Below are 16,427 nucleotides of genomic sequence, written 5' to 3' on the forward strand. Positions count from 1 at the left end.
CTACTTGCACAGACGACTATTACGTTATATCTCTCCATTCCTCTGGGACCATTTGTTGTTAGCAGCTGGTGAATTCCCCATACACTAAGGCCTTCAATGCTATGGCAGCTGCACAGTAATAATGAGAATCTGTAGGAAATTTCCCATAATATTATTAAAGGGTGATTTCAAGGGAGAAGCACAGGACAAAACCTGGTTCACGTGGTTACTGTAAAAATAACTTCACTTTAAGCTTTATTGTACTGTCAAATTCACAGCTCTAAGTTTGACTCAAATGAACAGCCAAGGTAATCTGGAATTATCTGTCTCCATACTATTTGATACATATATGATAAAGGAGGGCTGGCCAAATACATACCAAATTGCTGTCCTCACCCTGAGCCAGAAACAGATATTTTGCATTCAATCTATACCTCTACCATTCCTCTTTCACTGCCTATATATATACATGCCCTATTCAAGATCTTTACTGATGGAAAAACTTTACTAGTCCTTTTAGCTCTTGACTTTCTGGTAAAAAACAATGAATTCTAATAATATGAAATTATACATATCAGGATCTGGAGCATAAAAATGTTTGCAAATATCTAATTTTAGTCATAAGTTTAAAAAAAAAAATTAAGAAAAAAAAGCCCAGACTCATACTAGAGACATCAGAGCACACAAGGCCAAACTGTGCAAGTCTTGGAGTTTTCCAAATATTCAGGACCATGGGCTATTAGCCAGTGTGCTGTATGTAATGCTCAGAAACTGGATAATTTCTGAAGTGCTATGTCTACTAAACCTTATCATTCTGTGATTTAATATCTAAAATCTGGTACCTATTAAGAAAGACTCACTAATACAGGATCACCTAACCAGAACTTAATGGAATTGTGGGAGCTGTATTAAAAACAGAATTTATGAAAGTGAATATAATATTTGAAAATATTTCTTGCAGCTGCTGAGACACTTTTTGGTTTGTTTTGACTAAGATTTGTAAAATACTTCTTTTTGTCTTCTGTGCATGGAACTTTTCATAAAGCATTCCCTCACTGTCATTCATTCCCTTCTGCTTTTCCACTCTACTTCTTTAATGAACAGTCCATTGTCCTTACCAGACATTACCTACATGAATGAGAAGGCCCCCAAGACAATCTATGTGTCTGGTTTTCTGCCCATCAAAGATGGAAATGAACGGCCTTGGTTAACATGCCAGTCAATAATAGGTCAAATTTTATTCTTCCTCAGGCTTATTTTATTTAGTTTCCTTAGAAATAAACATCAGTCAGTGCAAAACACAAATGTTATATTTCAGAATTTACACCTAAAAAGGTGGTCATCAGATTAATTCCATGGTCTTGCAAAACAGACTAAGATAACATAGCAGCAGCCAGTAACCATACCTGAATTAGGGAAGGTTTTCTTCACATTCAAGTAGAAAACAGTACCTGAGGATAAAATCATAGTAATTTACAGATATAAATATGATGAAATATTGAAATTTGTTCTTTTCTGCTCAGTTCTTCTGTAAGAATAAAAGCTAATAAACACAGGAAAAGGCCACTTACATTGATGCATTAGCTGTTTCAAATAAATTAAATCATTGTAATAAAATATAATATTTAATATTAATGTATTTTATGTTTCTAATGTGCTATTTCTTCTGACAAATGGTATTTGGGTTCCTTAAAAGTAGTACAAAAGGAGCTGTCTTTAGGGCATTGTGAATATATTCTAGTAAGAATACAAGGAGATGCTTATGAATATGTGGAAAACAAAAGTTTTGACAATACTGATTACTCATATTTGGGTTCATTTTTTACATGATCATAAACACTCTACTGCATAATTTGTATATTAGGCCAATTAAAATTTTAGTTGCTTCCCTGTACAACCAGGAATGTGTCCTGGTTTCAGCTGGGATAGAGTTAATTGTCTTCCTAGTAGCTGGTACAGTGCTATGTTCTGAGTTCAGTATGAGAAGAATGTTGATAACACTGATGTTTTCAGTTGTTGCTAAGTAATGTTTAGTCTACAGTCAAGGATTTTTCAGATTCTCATGCCCAACCAGCGAGAAAGCTGGAGGGGCACAAGAAGTTGAGAGGGGACACAGCCAGGGCAGCTGACCCAAAGTTGCCAACGGGGTATTCCATATCATGTGACATCACATCTAATATATGATCTGGGGGGAGTGGGGGCGGGGGGGAATCACTGCTCGGGGACTAACTGGGTGTCAATTGGCAGGTGGTGAGCAATTGCACTGTGCATCATTTGTATATTCCAATCCTTTTATTACTACTGTTGTCATTTTATTAGTGTTATCATTATCATTATTAGTTTCTTCTTTTCTGTTCTATTAAACCATTCTTATCTCAATCCATGAGTTTTACTTCTTTTCCCAATTTTCTCCCCCATCCCACTGGGCGGGGTGGGGGGGAGTGAGTGAGCGGCTGTATGGTGCTTAGTTGCTGACTGGGGTTAAACCACGACAAATGTGATTATCGATGTTTGAAACTAATAAACTCCACTTTATTCATGGTCATCCATCTCTCCCATATACTGAAATACCACTTTAGAAAATCTTTTTTTTTTTATCATCACATTAGCATAACATTAGCTGCAGGCACATATTAGATGCCTGTATTGAGAACAACCCCAAATACCTGGTTCCTTCCCAGACTGACCCAAATCAAATGCCTAGGTCCAGAAGAGTATCTCCTATCCCAAAGTCAGTCAGTGTTTGGATCTTCATCTGCAGCTTCGTTTCCCTTTGTGTAAAATTATTTAAGAACTTTTATTTTGGTTTTTCTTCCTTTACACTCTTTTTTTATTCTCTGTAATCAAGAGTGCCTAAGCCTACACTAGCTGCCTTGAACACTGCGCAGAAAATAGTTGGTGTCTTGGACAGGAAGCATCACTGACTTACAGTTTTATTGCTAGGGCTGTTCACCCTTATCTGTAGACAGGCTTCAGTGGAAATCACCTGTGGCAAAATAAGATTGCTTCAGTAGGAGTGAGCTCCTGCTTGTCATACCATCGTATTTCCAACAATACATATCTCTGACTGACAAAAAAGCAGATAGACACTGACAAAACTTGTTTGAAAATGATATCTCTTCTGTACAGAAAGGCTGCATACTTACTATCGGCAATATTTTCCTTCTGGCCCTCTCAGCTCATTTCTGTAATATCAAATCAAATAAATGAAGCCAACAAAACATGTGAGAGTAAACCTTATTCCATAAAAGAAATACAAAGAAATGGTTTTAAATAATAGCAGGTGGTATTTCTTCTGCTAATAAATGTTTTTACTCAACATTTTGATGATATTTTCATCTTATTGACAGACTATGACCTACTGAGAAAGAACTGACCTTGGAGTATTAGAATATGCACAGGCTTAGTGCAAGAGTGTTAGCACCTTAATATTCAGTAATACCACTAGAAAATTTGGGAGTGGCTATCCAATCTCCAGGCTTAACCAGCTCAGAGTATAAGCAGAAAAATGTTTAGGTCTGTCTGGCATTTCCCACACAGACATAACCTAAACTTCTGTGAGAAGTTAGAGTCTAACTTCTACATTAGCTTTGCATCTTGGATCACTGAAACTACGTCAAAGCAGTAGCGGTTATAAGCCAGAATGAACAGAATCCATATATTTTACCTAAGACCTTGTTTGGTTTCAGTAACTGTCTTTGTTATGTTTCTTATTCTATAAGTGGTTTCTGATGTATGTAAAATTGCCTTTTTTAACTTTATTTGTTTACAAAATGAATTATGTATGTGTAAAGAAGGAGGCCCACTTAATCTATTTTTCTCTTGTTCAGTACTAGCCCAGGAACCATTTCAGAAAACACACCAAATAAAACATTGTGTATCATTGGTTATTCTTCTCTTTCTACAGGAAGGCACATTAAATACATTTGTCTGTATTGTAAATTATTTCTTATCCACTCAAAAAATCTGAAATAATGAAATTAAGTTCCAAGTTTGTTAAAATTGAATAAGCGCAGATTATCTGTTAGACAGTTACAGTTGCACTGAAATGTTACGGATGTTTCATCTAAAGCTTTTAATATTTATGGTTTAAAAATATCAAATAGGTGTGCTAGAACAGGAAATAGTTATGCATTTCCTGTATTTTAGTTATTGCTGTTGTCTCACAATCTTAGTACAGACATGGGTGGTTATGCTAGATATTGCATATAAATGTAGTAACACATAGTCCCTGCCCTGCAAAAACTTTTACTGGAAATAAGTAAAGCAAGCAGTAGGAGAAAGAAAGACTTAACATTTCTTATTTTAAAGGCAATTGAATGAGATGCAGAGAATGAGAGAGAAAACTGTTTCATGGTAAGGGACTGCTAGCAAACTTTTTTTTCTGTCAGATGCTTATTTTAAAAGCCCTGCCCTCCAGCTTAAGTTGACATGAGCATCAATGGCTTAGAATCACAAGAGCAGAACAATTAGACATTGCCTTCTTGGTCAGGATGTTTCCAGACTTCAGGAACCATCCTGATCTCATTATGAAGATCTTAAGTTTGCTATTTTGTCCCAGCATTTTATCCAGGACATGAGATTTTACCTGTCCCCTCTGTCAGACTGAGAAGGTACAAGGCAGGAGCAGGAGACAAGGTTCTTACCCGACTCTCAGGTTGAATGACATAAATCAGTGAATTACTTAGGATATATGACCTGGCAGAGGGCCATGCCTTTCTGCTTCTCTCTACTCTCACCTCATGACAGACAGATGTGTCCTTCATATTATGATCCAATGCAGAATTCTCCTTTTTTCTGTTATTCTCAGTTTGCTCCCCCTTGATTTTATGAGTAGGGATGCAGAGTTGTACAATAACTGTTGCCAGAGTTTTCTTTCTATTAAAATAAAAAAAAGATAATATCATTTGTTAATTTATTTGCAACATGTAAAAATTTTGTTTGATATTCTTTCAGGACACAGCAGGTCAGGAGAGGTACAGAACAATTACCACTGCTTACTATCGGGGTGCAATGGGCTTCATTTTAATGTATGACATCACGAATGAAGAATCTTTCAATGCTGTGCAGGATTGGTAAGTAGAACTTCAAATTCATATTAAATAGCACAGAGATAATTTGGTATCACTCACCTGCTGTGACAGTGTAAATTATTTTGGAAAACTTATTTCCAGATACAGTGGCCAAGCATTCCTATACTCAAATGTACGGTGGATTTTTTTTCTGGAAAGACAATGAATACTTTACTTTAAAATGTGTTGCATATAATTCATTGAAACCATTGTGTTTTCTGTGATTTTGGTTAATGTGCACTATTCATACTACTAAAACCAGCAATGTGCTAGTGTGGAGCGTAACTGCTAAGATGCCAGAAAGTGTTTCCATATTTCATGGGAAAAAATGAGATACCAAGTGTGGGGTTTGTCTTTTAATTTAATTTTTCATCATGTTGCTTTTAACCATAGCTGGTTATACATTATGCTGTCAGTCTTGTGCATCAAGTGTAAAAATGATGAGCAAACTTCATCAGAATAGCAGGACCTAAAATGGCTGGTACTTATATTACCTTGTGTTACGTGAATGTCAAGATGTCTCCATAAGAGTGTGTCATTTTAATCAGACATGGGTTAGTGAGGATCCAAGCAATCTTAAGGCTTTTTTAAGTAAAGCTGGCTCCAAAGGAAAGCTAGAATTAATTTCAGTGATCTCTTCCTTTATAAGTTATTTAAATATCTGAGAGCCTCTTAGCAGTGCTCTGAGTGATATGAATAGACACAATGATTTGTCATGTGTGCTCCATGTGCTCTCTTGCATGCTGTTCCCATGGGAGAACTGTGTTTGAGAGAGGATTTTTTTCAGAGTTTGTGTGATTTGTTCAGTATGTTTCTTTGGCTTTTTTAAAATTTGTTTTAAGATACACACTATTGTCTACTTCTTTTGGGACAGGTAAGGTCAGAAATACATTTCACACTTAAAGTAAAAGGCAGGGATTCTATGATGTCTGTTTCTAATAGGAATTGTTGCCTAGCCTCAGACTCTCCAAGAAAAAACTTTTTCTCTTTCCCACTCTTCTACTTATTATTGTGATAGGAAGTGTCATGGAACACATGGACTACCTTCCCTCTCTACACCTGGAGTTTTTCTTGGTCTGTATATGCTGAGCCTGGTCATTCACCACTCTGAAAATAAGAACCGAGAACCTTATCTTGATTCTGCTCTACAAGAAATCTTGTGTTGCCTAACATTTCCTGTGTAAGTGCTAGGGGATACGGTCATTCACACTCCTCCAGGGGAAAGGGGCAACTCCAGACCATGTCCCACCTCCTCTCCATCAGTTATCTGTACAACACTACACTGAATTGCTCTTATGAGCAGCTCTTTCCATTTACTAGAGAATCAATAGACTTACATGAGTAGTATAGACCAGACAACTAGCTTTTGGACAATTGAATGTATCTGAAAGGAGTGTCTGCTTGACAGTCAAAGAGGAAGACATGTTTTCTTACTGTGACTTGTTATGCCAAAGGGATGTTCTGCCCATTTTGTAAAAGCTGGAGGTATCACGCTGAGTACTTGCTGTTATACATTTGTGAGTACTGCTCTGTTCGACAGCATGAGGCAGAATCTCCTACCTAACAGGAGGTAGCTGAAAGTGTTATTCATAGATGCTGCTGTGAAAGTTTAGCAAAAACAGGGAACCAAGTAGCACATACAACCTCTCGGCTGAACCTGCAGTTGTGGCTGCCATCACCACTGCTTCCTGGCCCTGCCAACTGAAGCACTTTCTTGCTTTGCCTTTGCTGTTCTTTGTCCATGGGCTGATTCTGTTCAAGCACTGGGTTAACTAGGTGATGGCTGTGACCAGCTGTAATCTGTAAATCTCATTGCCCTATCTCTGGGCAAATCAGATGGCATGCCATGTATTATCTAGCTTCCTCTGACACAAAGGTTTCTCTATAGCAAGTATAAATATGTGTATTTATTATTAATTTTCCCACCTGCTTGTTTTCCAGCCTCCTAGATCCGGTACGGTTGGCACTCTGTCTCCTGGTGAAAAGTAACTGGGCTTCATACTAAGTAAAAAAAAAAAAAAAAAAGTCCCTGTAAAATGAAACAAGAAAATATTTCAGCTATGGAGTTCTTAAATAGGTTTGTGAAATATGATTTTTCCATCATTTTTGTCTGTTACGGAGGCATGCACAATCAAATCCAATAGGTGTTAAAAGTCAGATTTATTCTTCAATAAAACGTTAGTTAGTTAGAACTTCAATAACATTAGTAAACCACAGGCTCAATGATGTAAGGCAAATTAGTACTACACAGTGGACTTAAGAATCCTTAAGATTTAAAAGTGATGACTCAAAATGCACATATCACTCACCCAAAAGAAGAGAGCTCTCTCCCTCAAGGAGTTACCTCGGGCGGTGCCCCGACCCAAGGGGGAGTCCGCGACTGCAGACCTGCTGCTCCCAGGAGGACTGATTCCAACATGTGCTCCAGAGGGACCCCGTTTATACCCCTGTCGAATCTGACCTGTGGTCATTTAATCCCCATTGGCCAAAAGGTCAACACTTCTGTGTACCTGGCATGTCTCAATTGGTCCATTGAACTTCCAACCTGCGAGCTCTAGGGTTTGGGGTTTTTTTCTCTTCTCCCTGCCTGGAGAAGTTTTGTTTCCTGCTGGGGGGAGTGTACTGCCACATTGTCGAGAAGCTGTACAAACAGTTGGCAGCTGCTATAGAAATTTGGTGAATGGGAGGGATAGCATTATTATGTGCTGAGAGCTACTGAACAGTCATCTGCATGATGAAAGGGATGACAGAGAGGCAGAGTGCCTCACTTGTCAGGATGTAACATAGATTTGCTTGTTATTTTTATTTTTAATTTCATGAGCCCATTTGCTGCCCTGCTGTTCTTCCTCTGTTTTGTTCCTCCCATCTCACAGCTGATAATTGATTTTGATTAGCCCATGCTCCAATTTTGATAGTAATTACAAAACTACTGCTTGCATCTGAATGGGAGAGAAGTTAAAAAAACCTCGCAATTACCAATGCTGCAGAAAAGCAAGCATGGCTATGTGGATGTGTCTGTGCATTTGTGAAAGACATGCAGGGAGGGAGCGGGAGCTTTTAAGCCTCTCTGGGGCTTAAAATGCTTTTCTCTGTATTAAATATGCCTCTGAAGGCAGTGGTGTCATTTCATATACGTGCACAACGGGCCAAATCCAAGCTCAAATCACATCAGCTTCAGGCTTGATCCAGAAACTGCACTGCAGTCAGAACAATGAATCTACAAGTGCCTTTTAGATTCAAATAAAGAAGTTTGATTTTAAAAGTGCGTTGGGATGATTCTTTAAGAGCAATTAGTTCAGAGCAGTTGTACTCATATTCAGAGGCATTTTTTTCAGTCTGAAGTCTGTCTGACATTTGTCCTTTATAACAACAGATGGATAGTCATATTTCTAGACGCCATGCCTAGGTCAGCATGAATCTATTCAGCTGTGAGAAATTCTATATCTAATTTGACTATTAACATTTTACATTAAAAAAGATCAGTATCTGTAATTTTATCTAAATTTATTAGCGACAATATATGCAACAGTATAGTAGCCAAGCATTTGTCCACCACTCTCTGAGTCTGAGAAAGGGTTTGTCTAAAAGCTTAGCTAAATGACTTGAAGGTCAATAAATTTCAATCATACTGCAGACACCTCAGGAAACACTCATATCTTGCCATCCCTTATTAAAATAAAAAAACCTTAAAGATTGCAGATGACAGAAACAACAAAAGTTGTAACCTAAATAGAGATTTTTTTTTTGAGATTCAAAAACTTTTGACATGAGAAAACTTGAGTTGGTACTTCTGGTGGTTCTGCTGTATGTACAACCAGTGATTTTATTGCCATCAGTCTCATCCACAGGATGATGCTAAGACACACTGCCAGTGCACATGCCTTACAATTGTTCAGTCACTTCAGAGCTGCTGCCTTCTAGGGTATGTTCAACTAACCTGTGCTCTCTGAATAGCTATCTTCCCTGTACGGTTTCACATGTACTAAGACAGATGCTGTTTAAATGAGCCTAGCTTGGTAGACAGTTCAGACTGACCTACAAAATTGACAGGTCCTTAATAATTTTTTACCATTTAGACTTTTTTTGTAGCATCTATAGACTTTATCAGCAGTTAGTTTAAATGTTTTAAAAAATTGATAGAATAATTGAAGAGTATTTCTCTTCAATTTCAGGTCAGTGTCTGAATGTGCTTCTTCAGAGGAAAATTAGTCACAGCACTGTATTCTCCTTTATAGATACAGATTTTCAGAAGTTCACAGCACCAACAGTTTCTGGTTTTATTCAGGGATAGTGGATGTGTCCTGAAAATCTGGCTGCTAGCAGAAACAGCAAATTGAACATGCTTTAACTCAGCAGATCTCTTATGGAGCTCTGCCCAGATTTTGAAGCTGCCTTTTCCACGAGGCTTTTTCCTTCAGAAATGCAGCTAATGCAACAAGTACAAGGTGTGTACCTTGCAGTAGTTTGGTGCATGCTGGTCATGCCACACTAAAAAAGATGCACATTTTGAGAACAGATTTATTTCCTATAAATAGGAACCACTTGTAGAGCATCATTTTCTGCCTGGCTGAGGTCTAAATTAGAAACAGGGAATAACTGAAACACCCCATTTAGCTGAATCCTTTAGACAGCATCCACACATTTCGAGCAATTGGCCTAGTGGAATCTGATTTTCTTTAAATTTCCTTCTTATTAAATCTGAAGTGAAGTGAATGTTGAGAATGGCTCCATGCCACTTGAATGCATATTTGATTTAGCTCAGTTATAATATCACAGTAGTTGCATTCATTCCTCTTTTATACTACCACCTGTAGCATTTACATTTGTTTGTGTCCTGGTTTCAGCTGGGATAGAGCTAATTGTCTTCCTAGTAGCTGGTACAGTGCTATGTTCTGAGTTCAGTATGAGAAGAATGTTGATAACACTGATGTTTTCAGTTGTTGCTAAGTAATGTTTAGTCTACAGTCAAGGATTTTTCAGATTCTCATGCCCAACCAGCGAGAAAGCTGGAGGGGCACAAGAAGTTGAGAGGGGACACAGCCAGGGCAGCTGACCCAAAGTTGCCAACGGGGTATTCCATATCATGTGACGTCACATCTAATATACAAACTGGGGGAGTGGGGGCGGGGGGAATCACTGCTCGGGGACTAACTGGGTGTCAATTGGCAGGTGGTGAGCAATTGCACTGTGCATCATTTGTATATTCCAATCCTTTTATTATTATTGTTGTCATTTTATTAGTGTTATCATTATCATTATTAGTTTCTTCTTTTCTGTTCTATTAAACCATTCTTATCTCAACCCATGGGTTTTACTTCTTTTCCTGATTTTCTTCATCCTAGCGTGTGGCTGGGGGAGTGAGTAAGTGGCTGTGTGGTGCTTTGTTGCTGACTGGGGTTAAACCATGACATTAGCCATTTCCATTATTACATTTCACTAGGAGCTGTTATGCCCCATTCATTTCCTCTTAGTGGTTCAGTCCATATAAGATTTCAGCTTTATGTCAGTGCTACCTTACGGTAGAAAGAAGAGGGTGAAGGCTTTGTGCTATCTTTGCAAATGCTACTAACTCAGTATGTTGAGTTCTACAGAAGTGTCAGGAAAATAAATGCCTCTGAGTTGAAGTTAAGCTTGTATTTGTAAATACAACCTTTCTAGACTTATGACAGAATTGGAGTTGAAGAGTAATTTATACTCAGGGTATTTCTAACACAGTGTCTCTGGCTAGGTCAGAAACAGCAGGAATGTAAACCATGATCTAAAAGCGTGAAGTTTTATGTTCTGGGTTGAAACCCTAGACTTGAAACTTTGCTAAGTCTGATGGCTAGACAGGGACAGAAAGCACATTGTGTATAGTTGTTTACACTCACTTTAAGTTGCTCCTCTGCACCTGAAAACACTGTCCCAAATTCAAGTGTTTGTCCAGCAATATCTTTATCATTGTCTGGTGACTGCTGAAGGCACTGCTTCCTTGGAAGGAGGGCTTCCTTGTGCAGGAATTCAAAATTTGATAATTCCACATTGCTGAACTCTCAGATTCAGAGGTGCTTCCTCAGGAGACACACAAGGCTGAAGGAGCCTAAGAGGCTTTGAATTATTAAAGTTTTCAAACAATCTTTGTTTTCTAAGCCTGTCAAGGTCTACAGAATTGGTTCTTCCTGCATTTTTGTCTGAGACCTACGGGAGCAGGGAGGACAGCTCCCTAGGAAAAACTTTGATTGCCCTCACTCTTTAAAAAAATAAAGTATTTTTTGACATAGTTATAGTTTTCAGCCAACCAGGTGCAAGAAGTTGCATATTGGTGGATAATTTGATGTCATTCTCCTATTTAAAACAAAAGAATGAAATGCTAATATTCCACAAATTATAGACTGTGAAAAGAAGAGGGTGAAATTTAAGGATGAATATTTCAAAAGAATCACAGTTTGGTGTATTTTTTCATTTGTGTCTAAGTCTTCTGCACAATGGATGAACATAGGAGGAAATTCTTTACAGACAAATATAGGAAACAAAAAAACATTTTACAATTTGAAATATTGTTAGTGGTTGCAATTACATGAAATTCAAAGTTTTCCCTTTTAATGGTCACTAGTGGAAATGGACTTTTGTTGTGCACAAAATTACACTAAAATTCTTTTCTGTTTTTCTTTTCACTATTTATTCCTTTAAGAAGAACTAAGGCCAGTGGCAAATAAGTTATTTTTTCTAAAAAAAAAATAAATTTCTCACTCAAAATAGTATCAAGACACTTATCAAAAAGTTATTCTTGGTGGAATGAATGTGTTTTAAAATATTTAAACAAAACTCTGTATTCCAGGTCAGTTTGCTTAGCTTTTTTTCACCCATCGTTTGGTATGGAATTCCTGATGTAGTGAATTGCATACAGAAAACTTAGTTCTCTCAGATGACATCTTATCGTTTCCCTCAAAAGTCTGTCATCAACATTTGGCTCACAAATGCTAAACTGGTGCCAGCTCAAACCACCTACATGCTTTCCAGTTTCACAGACCCACTCCAAAGTCTTTCACAATGTTTCTCCCAGCATATCCACAAAAAGAGTATCCTGGCGTTTCAAACTCAAGGGCAGGGCACATCCCTAGACATATACTGCAACTGAGTCTCCCTAGAAAAAAAAGGCATCTATGATGATAGGAAAATGTTGCAAATAGATTATTTTATACTTTTAATTACAGGTTTCTATAATTTTCAGCTGATCACTCATGACAAACCAACAAAAAATATTCAATGTCATTCAAACTATTTTTCATTGCTTGAAGTTTTGGATGTGCTAGAAAGTAGTGTATTACCTTCTCTGATCACTGACATTGCCAAATACATGGCTTTAGGTTTGCCTGGAAAACTGAGTGACAAAAAAAGAACATATGCCTGTTTTTTTAAAAGCTCTTCCTGATAATGTATCTGATGTTAGGCTTAAACAGCATGGTAGCCTGGACAGCATTGCTTTGATGAAGATATTTTCTTATCTCTTTCTTTCTACTAAACCCTGAATTTAAATATGTATATTATACATGGAAATTTATGCAAATCCTTATCCAAGTGGTTTTTGCCTTGAAAATAGTAAACCTTTGATTTAAGAGTTCAAAACTCATCATAAAATGTTTTCGGTAGGGTTACTGTCAAAAAAATGATTCACGCATTGTAGCAGTTAATCAGGAAATACAGCTGTTAAAAGTTTTCACGACATTTTTCATTCTTCCTATTGTTATGTTCTTAAACCACAGAAAGAAACAAACTGATGGAAAGGAAATTATCCATATGTGGTTCTATGTCCTATTGGACCTTACATTTGGTGCTTTCATTCATTTTGCTGTGGGACTAAGCACTTCTGCAGAAGCTTCTGCACCCCCCTTGAACCTCCTTCAATATAGGTGTGCCATTTTCTTAGATACTAGGCAGCCAGCCGGTATAGGGGTGTTCATTTAACTGTCCTCAGCTGCATCAAACCATATTAATGCTGCCAATGAGGAGTCTAATAAGAAATGAGAATAAGTACTGCCTGGACAGAATTCTCTCAGAGTGCTCCATGTCTTTCTTTTCCTTCAAATCTGAGATCAAGCAGCACAGTCATGAAGTCATTGATAGCAATCACTCACCCAGATCCTGCTCGGTCACTGGTGGCTGAGCAGAGCTCCTTGGTGGAGCTAATCTCAGTAATACACTTCAGGAATTCAGGAGCAAGATTAAGTCACACTTGACTTCCACTGGACCTAACTGGCCTAGTGAGTGGCTTAAATAACTCCCTTTTTTTTTTTCTTTTTTTCTTTTCAGCTCACATGGTAGTTGATCAGTACTGCTGTTGGCCATAACTAGAAATGAATTATTGCAGCATCATGGATTGCAGCCTCTCTGTTAGCACCAGCTGCAAGACTGGTAACTACATCATGGGTGTGGCTGCACTTCCTCTACAGCTCCCCCCCTGCAGATAAGGGCTGCAGTTCTGGGGGTTAATTTCTTCTCTTCTTGTTAGAGCTGGGCAGTAGTAAGGAAGGTGTATTGGATTTGCATGGCAAGGTTTTGGTAGTGGGGGAGGACTACAGGGGTGGCTTCTGTAAGAAGCTGCTAGAAGCTTCCCCTGTGTCCAATAGAGCCAGTGTCAGCCGGATCCAAGATGGACCCGCTGCTGGCCAAGGCCGAGCCCACCAGTGACAGTGGTAGCACCTCTGGGAGAACAGAATTAAGAAGGACGAAAAAGACTGTGCAATTGCAGCTGGAGAGAGGAGTGAGAACATGTGAGAGAAACAACCCTGCAGACCCCCAGGTCAGTGAAGAAGGAGGGGGAGGAGATGCTCCAGGTGCTGGAGCAGACATTCCCCTGCAGCCCGTGGTGAAGAACACGGTGAGGCAGGCTGTCCCCCTGCAGCCCAGGGAGGTGCACGGTGGAGCAGATATCCACCTGCAGCCCGTGGGGGACCCCACGCCAGAGCAGGTGGATGCCTGAAGGAGGCTGTGACCCCATGTGAAGCCCACGCTGGACCAGGCTCCTGGCAGGACCTGTGGACCCATGGAAAGAGGAGCTGACACTGGAGCAGGTTTTCTGGCAGGACTTGTGACCCCGCGGGGGACCACACTGGAGCAGTCTGTGCCTGAAGGACTGCAGCCTGTGGAAGGGACCCATGCTGGAGCAGTTCGTGAAGAACTGCAGCCTCTGGGAAGGACTCATGCTGGAGAAGTTCATGGAGGACTGTGTCCTGTGTGAGGGACCCCATGCTGGAGCAGGGGAAGAGTAAGGAGTTCTCCCCCTGAGGAGGAAGGAGCGGCAGAGTCAACATGTGATGAACTGACCCCAACCCCCATTCCCCATCCCCCTGTGCTGCTGGCAGGGGGAGGTAGAGAAAACTGGGAGTGGAGTTGAGCAGAGAAGGAGGGAGGGGTGGGGGGAAGAAGGGTTTTTTAGAATTTGGTTTTATTTCTCATTATCCTACTCTGATTTGAATGGTAATAACTGACACTAATTTCCCCAAGTCAAGTCTGGTTTGCCCATGATGATAATTGGTAAGTGATCTCTCCCTGTCCTTATCTCAACCCCTGAGCCTTTCATTATATTTTCTCTCCCCTGTCCGGCTGAGAAGGGGGGTGATAGAGTGGCTTTTGTGGGCACCTGGCATTCAGTCGGGGCCAACTCACCACATATGGCTGCATCACTCCTTTCCTAGGCCCTTTTTCCTGACTCATAAAAATGTGGCAGTCTTGTCTGTTATGCAACATTTTTTCATAACATTTCCCTAAGTCTTTTATTTGGGAAAAGATGACAAACTAGCAAATCATGCCTGCCTACTATCTACCTCTGGTAAGAATAGATGTCTGGCTTAATTATCCCCATACTTCAATTCTACTTCCCAGGAGCGTATGTGGCAGAATTATCATCTAGTTCATTAATTTCTTCCCATTGGTCTTTATGGTCACACAGCAAGAAACAGAACATACCTATTTTGTAGCCTGCTATCCCTCAGCTAGTAACTGAATTGAACATCAATAATTAATAATAATAGTGCAGATGTGACAGTGTGAACATAAACTCACTTTGTTGGACTGGAAATTTCACAGTGGAGTTTCATTGCATAGCTCATGAGGCAAGATAGATACTCAGCCGTTCAGAGAATTGTTGTTAAATAAAGGAGGCATCTTCCATTCTGTACCTGATCCTGCTCTTCTTCAGAAATGGTCACTGAGGGTTACACTGAGGTAGATGAAAGAAAACCAGATGATCTGATTAGCATCGAAATGCTGCTGTGCTGAACTGCTATCCATTAATTAGACTATGCTAAGATACTCTTAATGAGATTTTCAGTTTTGTCTGTTTTTTCATATGATAACGCTTTTATTTTTCAAAAAGTTGAAGTGGAAAAGGCCTCTGAGAGGCCAGTGGTGAGCTGCTGGAGATTATTAGGAAGATAAACAAACTTAAGCATGGTAATATAACTGTACACTAAAGGAGGTATATGAAAGACTGATTCCAATATTTAGTCTAGTCTGCCTCTTTATTTCATAGAGAGACCCAGCCAGCAGCAAAAGAAACAAAACCTAGCATGGTATCAACTCACAATATTTATTTTAGTCATTAATAAATGTCATAAAATCTTGTGGCAATGGTAGTTTTTATTGGCTGAACAGTAACTAATGTACTCTTTTTATCTACCTGTAACTGTGCATGTTGACAAAGTTACACTGTCACTCAGCATTCCCAGATGAAAGCTCTGCTGCCAGCCAACAACATGTGAGTTTTATCAGTGACTCAGTAAGGTCCCTAAACAGTTCCCATTTCAGCTCAAGTTGCAGAAGATTTACTTTCCTCCATACTCTAATACTCAAAATCTGATATTCTTAACTTCAGAGGAATATCATGGCCCCTGCACCAAACTCAAACCTTAAGATTTGCTGAAGGAGCTGTTCCTTTGGGGGATTTCAGATTTGCAGTTATCTTCTGTGGATTAGAATATATGTCAGTAGCACTAAAGGCTGCAGTTTCATTCATGCAGCCTGGGGGTTATTTGTTCAAAAAACCAACAAAACCGAGACCATGACAGTCAGCAGCAAAGCAGTGTACAGCCTTGTGGGCAGTCTGAAGAAGTTTAACTGAGTGCCCTCTCCCTCATTAACTTCCTCACTTCTGCTTCTCTTGGGCTGCTTCCTTTTTCCTGCTAGCTCTTCTGCTTTTGAGTCCTCCTTTCCTCTGCATCTGATTTCAACATGTTTTGTTTAGAGTGTCAAGCACTGGCAGTTTTAAAAGGATGATAGCTATGTGAGATACAGGCTGTGCATGGGTGAGTACAAGTTTTATTGGAATTCAGCCCTCTGATCAAGCAGGAAAAGTGCCTTCAATGTTCTTATATTGAAATACAAACTGCAAAGTGACAT

General features: G+C 39.2%; 1 protein-coding gene across 2 annotated transcripts in view; it reads left to right on the top strand.

The window, feature by feature from the left end:
• RAB3C (RAB3C, member RAS oncogene family) overlaps window positions 1–16,427 on the top strand; it is a 131,116-nt gene that overhangs the window by 62,823 nt on the left and 51,866 nt on the right. For both annotated transcript variants that reach the window (XM_075019802.1, XM_075019801.1), the window contains exon 3: window positions 4,936–5,054. In XM_075019802.1, the coding sequence (XP_074875903.1) occupies window positions 4,936–5,054 (119 nt within the window). The remainder of the gene's footprint in view (window positions 1–4,935; window positions 5,055–16,427) is intronic.

This window comes from Buteo buteo, chromosome Z, assembly GCF_964188355.1.
Source record: "Buteo buteo chromosome Z, bButBut1.hap1.1, whole genome shotgun sequence".
Classification (NCBI taxonomy): Eukaryota; Metazoa; Chordata; class Aves; order Accipitriformes; family Accipitridae; genus Buteo; species Buteo buteo.